The sequence below is a fragment of the Prosopis cineraria genome, unplaced genomic scaffold (assembly GCF_029017545.1).
Source record: "Prosopis cineraria cultivar Desert tree isolate PC_DT_omini unplaced genomic scaffold, ASM2901754v1 PC1764, whole genome shotgun sequence".
NCBI lineage: Eukaryota > Viridiplantae > Streptophyta > Magnoliopsida > Fabales > Fabaceae > Prosopis > Prosopis cineraria.
In genome coordinates this window covers 19,704-28,172 of record NW_026557089.1, presented here as the reverse complement: position 1 = coordinate 28,172, position 8,469 = coordinate 19,704, and the positions used below count along the sequence as shown (strand labels likewise).

General features: G+C 35.9%; 1 protein-coding gene and 1 long non-coding RNA gene across 3 annotated transcripts; both read right to left on the bottom strand.

Moving 5' to 3' along the window:
• Nucleotides 1–512: 512 nt before the first annotated feature.
• Nucleotides 513–982, bottom strand: LOC129300822 (uncharacterized). The gene is made up of 3 exons (XR_008590836.1): nt 903–982; nt 732–806; nt 513–635 (listed from the first exon to the last, which is right to left on the bottom strand). It is a non-coding gene; the product is annotated as an uncharacterized LOC129300822 (long non-coding RNA).
• Nucleotides 983–1,032: 50 nt separating this feature from the next.
• On the bottom strand, nt 1,033–7,558 carry LOC129300821 (ATP-dependent zinc metalloprotease FTSH, chloroplastic-like). 2 transcript variants are annotated; one of them, XM_054939417.1, is made up of 13 exons: nt 7,207–7,558; nt 6,714–6,835; nt 6,522–6,610; nt 6,405–6,440; nt 6,004–6,097; nt 5,607–5,702; nt 5,113–5,177; nt 4,788–4,959; nt 4,192–4,564; nt 4,037–4,115; nt 1,870–2,438; nt 1,249–1,384; nt 1,033–1,156 (listed from the first exon to the last, which is right to left on the bottom strand). In XM_054939417.1, exons 1-13 carry the CDS (start codon nt 7,407–7,409, stop codon nt 1,076–1,078), a joined length of 2,115 nt encoding a protein of 704 aa, XP_054795392.1. In that variant the 5' UTR covers nt 7,410–7,558; the 3' UTR covers nt 1,033–1,075. The 2 variants fall into 2 exon arrangements, with proteins under 2 accessions (XP_054795392.1, XP_054795393.1); XM_054939418.1 differs by having other exon boundaries at nt 4,192–4,561; nt 7,207–7,556.
• Nucleotides 7,559–8,469: the final 911 nt, after the last annotated feature.

Here is an 8,469-nt window from a genome sequence, read left to right as displayed (position 1 = left end):
AAGTATTACCTCATACCAAACATAATTTTAAAATCTTATTTCCAATGCCATCCCTTGAAATTGAGGCTTGCGTCCCAAGCAGGCCTCATTTCTTGGAGTCTCAAATACCGTGTCTTGGAACAACCCTCCAAGCATAGGCTCAAAATGACAATGTTCTGCTTAATAAAAACTTCAATGATATTAAAGGAGGAAATTAACTGAAATACATTTAGGTAGTGTCATTACAACCGCAAAACCTCGTTCTCCATACAGCTCGTTCCACTGCTTCAGCTCATGCATTATTGCTCCGTCAGCATCAAAACTTGCAGGAACCTACATCAAAATAGGTTATTAGGCTTTTATGAAGATGCTATAGTAAAATAATCAGCCCCCCTATCGTCCGTAAATATCCATTCATAGTAAATGTTTTCCATAAGGTACAAGAGAAGAACCCCACACACTTATAGGTCTAAATCAAGAAAAACAAGTCATTTATGTAAATTGTAAAGTGTTTTAAGTTAACCCTACCTGGTCTTAGCCTGAATCATGTCTTCCATGTTTATAGGCCTTAAGGTAATTTTTGGATCCACTTTATCCTCGTTAGCACTTGAAGCAGCTTCTAAGCTTTGTTCTTCAGCCTCTTTCTTATTCTTTTCCTAAATTAAGATAAAATTTATGCTAGTCAGCTAAAAGACAATGGTTATTAAGTCGAGAAGGCACATTGAGATGATGTCACAAGTCAAGGAAATTACATGCTCTTCCTTATCCTTTTTGGTACTTGAAGTAGCTTCTGAACTTTGTTCTCCAGCCTCTTTCTTATTCTTTTCCTAAATTAAGATAAAATTTATGCTAGTCAGCTAAAAGACAATGGTTCTTAAATCAAGAAGGCACATTGAGATGATGTCATAAGTCAAGGAAATTACATGCTCTTCTTTATCCTCTTTGGTACTTGAAGCAGCTTCTGAGCTTTGGCCTTCAACTTCTTTTTCATTCTTTCCTTAAATAAGTAAAAAGTTTATGCTATCAGTTAAAAGATAGTAATTAAATTGAGAGGGAACATTGACATGATGAAACAAGTCAACTTTGTCAAGTTTGGTTAGTAAATTACCATATCCTTCAATCTCTCCTGTTTAATAAGCTCCCTCACAGGTCGATAAGCAGCAGCAATGCACACATTCTATTTATAAGAAATTTTGCGTTGAGTGATGGTGAATGCAAGTTATAAGCAGAGAAAAACAATCATAACATAAAAAAGGAGGGGGAAAAAACCTTGAGATCACTTCCAGTATATCCCTCTGTCAGGAGTGCAAGCTGTTTGAAGTCTAAATTTTCAGTATTTTCCTTAGCTAGGAGAGTTTTCAAGATAATTTCCCTAGCCTCAACTGATGGAAGACCAACCATGATTCTGGTCAACATTGAAAGTTACAAAGGTATCAACAAGAAAAATCATAACTTGTATTTAAACATTGAATTACGCAACAATGTTACTAAGAGAAAAAATTAAAATGAATTTGCCAAGAGATGCTTTAGAAAAGTTTTGAATAGTTACCACTTCCTATGGAAACCGAAACTTAATTATTCACACAAGAAACAATGGATAAAATCGAAGATTCATACAAATAAGGATTGTTACAGATTAAAAGTTTTACTTTTAAGGGTAGGAAAACTATAGAAAATAACAAAAGTATATGTCCTCGATGGAAGCCACTAGCATGCTATGTGCAATATTTTGATTATTTTAAGGCTAAAATGTTAGCTTCATGAAAAATCTTTTTGTTTTTTTATGAGCACCTAACTGCTAATAAAGCTCATGCATGCATTGTTCTTAAGACAAAAATAATAAAATGAATCAGACATGAAAGATGAAGCCATCCATGAAGACAAATACACCTTCGCTCAAACCGTCTTATGATTGCATCATCAAGGTCAAATGGCCTGTTGGTTGCAGCAAGAACTAGAATTCGCTCCCCTTGTTTTGTCAATAGACCATCCCAATGGGTCATGAATTCATTCTTAACCCTCCTTGTAGCCTCATGCTCTCCACATCTTGACCGTCGCCCAAGCAGGCTATCAACCTCATCAATAAAAATAATAGTTGGAGAAACCTTTGCAGCTAGTGAGAACAGAGCTCGGATATTCTTTTCAGCTTCTCCATACCACATTGACATGATGGTAGACATTGAGACATTTATGAAACTTGCTCCCGCTTCCTTTGCAATTGCCTTTGCAAGCATTGTTTTTCCAGTACCTGGTGGCCCAAACAACAATATACCTCGGCAAGGCTTAAGAAGTCCACTTTTGAAGAGGTCTGGTCTTCGAAGAGGAAGCATGACTAGCTCTTGGAGTGATTCCTTAACCTCCTCTAATGCACCAATATCCGAGAATGTAACTCCTATCTCATTTGCGGGGACTAGTTCTGATCTTATGTTCCTCTCATTTTCATTGTCTGGACGAACGTCCTGCCAGCAGAAAATTAAACCAAAAAAAAATGAAATAATAGAAGGAAGTAACCATGTAAAACATTAGTTAAACACTCCTCTTTTGCATCATTACACTCTCCACTGGCTGAGTCCAATTGTGTAAATTTGGAATATAACCAGTCTTCCATCATCCGTGTAGAGAAGCGAAAGAATTAATTTAGGAAGAGTGTTTCAAAATTTCTAATTTTGGACCTAAAAGTTCAATTGAAAGTTAGCAAGAGTTTTAAGAAAGCTTAAATGGTCTAATGACATAGATAATGAGATTATGTCATTATTTATATAAGACCATTGAAAGAGGAAGAGACTTGGCAAAGATTGCTCAAGCAATTCCAAGAGGCCAACAGAAAGCTAACATTCAAGTAAAGAAAGCTAAACTACAGAGGTAGCATTTACTAATTCTTGCATTTTAGTTATGTTGATTTCTTTCAAACATGCAAATTGCCATGACAATTGTATTGACATGATCATATATTCATGAGATGTTTTTCTTGGACTTATGCCACGGCCATTTGCTATGGCCTTGCTTGTTCATGTATGTTTCAACTTGACTATTTGATTTGCAATGTTTAATGAATTAAGTTGATTAGACAAGCCTAAATGTTTGGAATAGATAAATGCTACTGAGACTCCCCCAAATCTCACTCCCCGATTACTAACGATGTTAGGTTTAAAACAAACAAGAATAATCATGAGCAAGAGTAAGAGGAGAATGCAAAGAGTAAATAGCAAGTTGAGTCACAACAAATGAAATTGTCAAATTAATGGCATTGATTCAAAATCGTGTATAAATTCATCTGTTTGATTTAAATTAGTTCAGAAGTTATATCGTGCATCCTTGATGTACCTAGATTGATAATGCATGAAATGGAGCCCTGGAATTGTCATGGAGCTACATTTAAAGCATGAAAATGTAAAACTGCCCTGATGCAGGATTTTCTGGAGGTCTGTTATTGTTTCATCAAACAGTTTATAGCAAAGGAATTCCTTTGCCTCTGACGATTTTTACTCTTAAACTGGACATCCTAAGCTCTCCAGAAAGTCCAAAATCAAATCATTTGAAGCTCTGCAGCTCAAGTTATGAGTTTTCAAAGTTAAGGATCAGAATGAGACTAAAAACCAGAGCACTTTTAGAAGACAAATAAACTGTACTGACTGGCCCAACCAAAGTCCTATTTCTTATTTTTCATATGTAGACCATTCTTCAAACTTTAAAAGGACACAAGAACCAATTCATGAGGATTTTTCTAGAATTTGTTGTAATTTTTCGAAATTCAGTGACAAATCCTGGAATTACCAAATGAATGTTAACCTGAGAAGAGTGTTGTTAGAGGCTGAGCTTTGAATCTTTACGGGCTTTAATTAACACTCACCTGAACTGTATTACTTCCAATTCCATAATAACGGTTCAGGAGATTTGTCAATTAAAGCCCAAAAAGGTTCAAAGCTCATTTTCTAACTACACGCTTCTTGGGTTACTACTCATTTGGCAATTCAATCCATCCAATCATTTTTTCTTCTTGGAAGTATTCGTGCTGATCCATGTTGCTCCCATTCATGAGAGTGAATGTTAAAAATACCTTCTTTCCACCAGTCTCTTCCTTCTTTCCACTGGCACTACTTTTCTGTTTGCGAAATAGATCCAAACCATGGCACAAACTGTGAATTCCCAAGATTAGTTAGTCACTAGAACATGTTTTCCTTAAACAAATAAGTAACTGGTCCAAATTCTTACCTCTCAGATGATATTACAAGCCTCCCATTCCGATATTCTGGATCCTTCGTATTCATCAAGTAGTAAGATATTGCAGATATCACAATTTCATCAATATATCTGCTTAATGTCTTTGTGTCCTCATGGCTGATTGAATTCAAGTCTTTACATTCAACATCATTTGCTGCCAGTACTTCAGCAATGTGGTTTCTGTTATCTTGAGACTTAATTATTTTCTTGTTCTCTTCCAGTTGGGTTTTCCAATCTTCAAGATCACTCTCATCTTCTGGTGGTTTGATCGGAATGATGTATGGAAATAACGCTGCAAGCCTTTCATCAACTTTTGAACATTTATCCACTTTGCGAGGCGGAGCTAGCCATGGTGGGAGATCTGCTACAATTACACACAACACAACCATTATATTTGTAAATAATTTTATCAATTTAAGAGAGAACAAAGCTTCCCCATTCATTACAAAAACGAAGCTTTCACAATGAAATAGAAACACACACACACATATCACCTTTTGAGCAAATAATTTATTTTTTTAATCGTTCCATTTTCCTTATGTATCTAATCTAAAATAATATTCAGATACAAATTTTGCCTCTCTCACCAGGTTTTTTGGTTTTCTCTGCAATCTTGGAACCAAGTATCAGGACTGGCCCTGAAAGTTCCTCTAGCATTTCTTTAAATAAATTATACAATTGCTCTGATTGAAGGAAAATTTTGTCAGCATCCCTGATGTACAAAATGATGGAACTCTTTTCTGACACAGAAGCCAAGACCTGGAAGAATTTTATTCATCCTGCTAGTTAGCTAGAACTAATTATTGAGAAATTCTCTTTTTTCTTGATGTATGTCAATGCCAAGATTCTATTTAAATGAATAGCAAATGTGAGATAGAAAGAGAAGCCATGATGATGACATTATGACAATACCTTAAAAAGCAGCTGCATAAAGAGTTTTTCATCGACACACAAGCTGCTTTTGTTCTTCAAGGAAGCTGAGAATGAAGATTCAAAGCAATAAGCAAAGAAAACATTTAATTTTATACATAATCAATCATAAAACAGGGCAAAAAATATATTTTCGGTGTAACAAGAATGGAAGAATGGGATAGTTAAATACGCCATTAATTCTTATTACTATAACTAAAGAAGCATAAACAACAGATGGATGGGTTAATTATAGAAATTTGCAGAAGAGGTGAACATTGCATGCATCAGCATTGAAAATGCAGGGTTATTAAAATTAAATTGGACAAGGATAAGTAAGCCCAAAACTTGCAGACCTCAGCAACCTATAGTTCCGGAGATTAGAGTAATGTTAATACGAATCTTACAATGAAAAGAAATATATCAAGAATATATATAACAAGCATATGAACTAAAACAGGAGAACAGAGAAAAATAAAAATGTGTTCAAGTATAACCTGAATTTGCAGGGGATGATTTGGAAGCAGTATTCCCCTGAAGCTTTGAAGTAACCTTGGGACTTCCAGTAGTATTACTGCCTTTGTGAAAAGTGCCTGCATAAAAGTAGTCAATCAAGTCCACTGAAGTTAAGTAAAATTTAGTAAAGTTTAGGAAAAAGTCAAGAACTGAAGGGTATTCACTGACACAAGATCTGCAAATTGAGATCATGAGTCCATGACTATGATTATTGTAATAGCTATGAACATTGAACAAGAATACAACACAACAAACTGCTGAATCAATCATGTTTAAAACAGTCTTGTAAATAAATTTGAAATTACATTGAATTAAGCTTCCTATGAAATGTAATCTAATACCCCGGGGGGGGGGGGAGCCTTTTTCTCACTTCCCTACCTTTAGTTTTGCCATTTGAAGGGAGAACTGTTAAGGAACCAAGCAAACCAGACAATCTCTCTGAAGCCACCTCAGATAAGGACCTTTTAGGAGACTACAAACAAAGCAAACGAGTGAGAGAAATCACCAGGCAAAGCAACTCACATGTTTGTGATTTTGTGATCTATTTTTGCAATTAAATTTTCTTTACATCCAAACATACAAACAGAGAATCTACAGCTTCATCCCCATGGACCACACAAGAATAACAAAACAGTTTGACAAAGGATCCAATTTTAAAATATGACTTCAAGAAAGGGCTTTTGGAGAAAATTCATAATTTCTGTAAAAAGCTAAGTATCTTCAGTCTTGGTGCAGAGCATGGCAAGAAGAACAAACAAATTTCGAGAAGAAAGATTTACCGATTCTTTTCTTGAACATCCATATTTGCTCTGTATCTGTAAAAAGAGAAATAGGTCAGATATGAATTTTAGCTTATTTAATGTGAACAAAAGAAATCGCAATATAAAAATAATGACCTTGAGAGAGAAGTCAGCAACATCTAGTAGCAGCAACTTTGATTCAAAGCGATGTGCTAAAGCCTTGGCAAGAGTTTGCAGGTAAAGTTCTGCCAGAAAAATTGAAAAAAAAAAATGAAGCTAGTATGAGTCAAAATAACATGAAAAGTAAAAACATCTTGTGCAGGAACATAAGACATCTGCATAGCAAACCTGCAGGTCCAGAAAGCAGAATTGCCCTGCTTGCCGGGGAAAGGTTCCGGGTGTGTTTGGAAAAATAAAGTTGTCTTAAATGAACAGATGCAGCACTAATCAATAACTCTCGAGTTCTTTCACTGTCAATAAAATGGAACAAGACTTGTGTTATAAGGGCGATAAAGACTCATATTTATATATCATTTAAAATCTGAACCAGAAAGAATCTGGTGTTTACAAAGTCATTCTACTGAAGAATAAAGGTCTCAAGTCAAGCACATCAAATTCATCAAAAGAAGAAGATAACACGAATTTTAAAAGTATTTTAGAACATAACACCAAATTCACCAGTATATTACATCAGGAATCATCTGAACAGTAAAAGTAAAATAAACAACCAAACAAAAAATATGTGCAGCAAAACAGATTATTCCTATATATGAAGAAAAGCTACATATTAAAATAAAGTAAATGTTCTTGATTGCAAGAAATGCTCAAAACGTTAAATCACCTCAAGTAATAAGGAAACTGTTGAAATGTTTCCTCACATTCCTTGCCATCAATCACCTGCCTCATAAGCTCCTGCTCAATCTGCTCACCATAAAGCTCATCACCAGACTCGTGATCCCCTCCAAGCCCTGAACTCAACCTAAGGCCAGCTCCAAGACCAACCCCAACACTCAGTGCTGACAGCAAAACATGCTTGTGCTCCATCTCTTTGAAACGATTCGATCAAACCCCTTTTGAGCAAACAAATTAACTCCGCTCCTTTCAGCTCTGATTTTGGAAAAACCGGCCAAAGGCTTCTGATAGTTAAGGTACTCACATATGTGTGACCCTCTTCACCCCAGTCTCGCCTATAAATAAGCACATGCCACGGCTTGGGTGTGTGAATTTCTAAAGGGGAGAAACTTAACTCACAAGTTGTTAATACGTCAGACGTGCCCGTTAAGTTGAGAAAATTAATCCATCGGCCCCCCGTATTTTTCATTCATTTTCAAGTATATCTTTATTCTTTTAAGATCAGTCCCTACTGTTACTACACTTTAAAAGTCAGTCCTTATGATTCATCCTATCTACAGAACCATTCAACCAATGCAAACCTGGCATTAACACTGTTAAGTAACTGCTGAGGTGGCGAGAAACTAATACTTGAATAATGATGTGGCATATATGTTGCATTAAAAATGTAATGACAATTGTGATAATTAAAATGCACACGTAACCTCTGTTTTAAATCAGAATAATTTTTTTGTTAAATGAAGGAGAATTCCATCTCCAGGGCAAGTAGGATAAGGCTATGTAAATGTGGGAAGTACAATTCTATGCATATTAACTTTATGTAAAAGCAACAAGTTCTCTTATCCCAATCATCACTGGTAGAGGGAAGCGAACAACTTTCTCTGTGGAAATAGGAAGACTGAATTCCTCTTTTTCTATTTGTGTATTTGATTTGACTGATTTTAGAGATGCAGCAACTTAAGAGAGATCACAAAACTTCACAGAATGTTCAGTACTTTTTCTTACTTAGGGATTTGTCATCGCCAATGGCGCAATCTCTCTCCAAGAACCGTGGATCTTTCCATCTTATATCTTTCATTTGCTCTTTCCATAGCCTCCGTCCGAACTCCCCCATCCCTTCCCCTCTCTCTGTCACTGACTTCGCATTTGCATTCTCTCTCCTTTCGGCCACTGCTTCAACCACCACCGCGCTTCTCATCGATCCGGCCACTGATCACCACTTGTCCTGGTACTCAACCTCTTGAGTCTGTGA

Excerpts from the sequence above, each read along its gene's own strand:
- LOC129300821 (XM_054939417.1), bottom strand. The coding sequence starts at position 7,409 with ATGGAGCACAAGCATGTTTTGCTGTCAGCACTGAGTGTTGGGGTTGGT. Across the intron at positions 4,116-4,191 it reads CTTGTAATATCATCTGAGAG|TTTGTGCCATGGTTTGGATC; the intron begins GTAAGAATTTGG and ends GGGAATTCACAG. Across the intron at positions 1,157-1,248 it reads ATACTGGAAGTGATCTCAAG|AATGTGTGCATTGCTGCTGC; the intron begins GTTTTTTCCCCC and ends TCTTATAAATAG.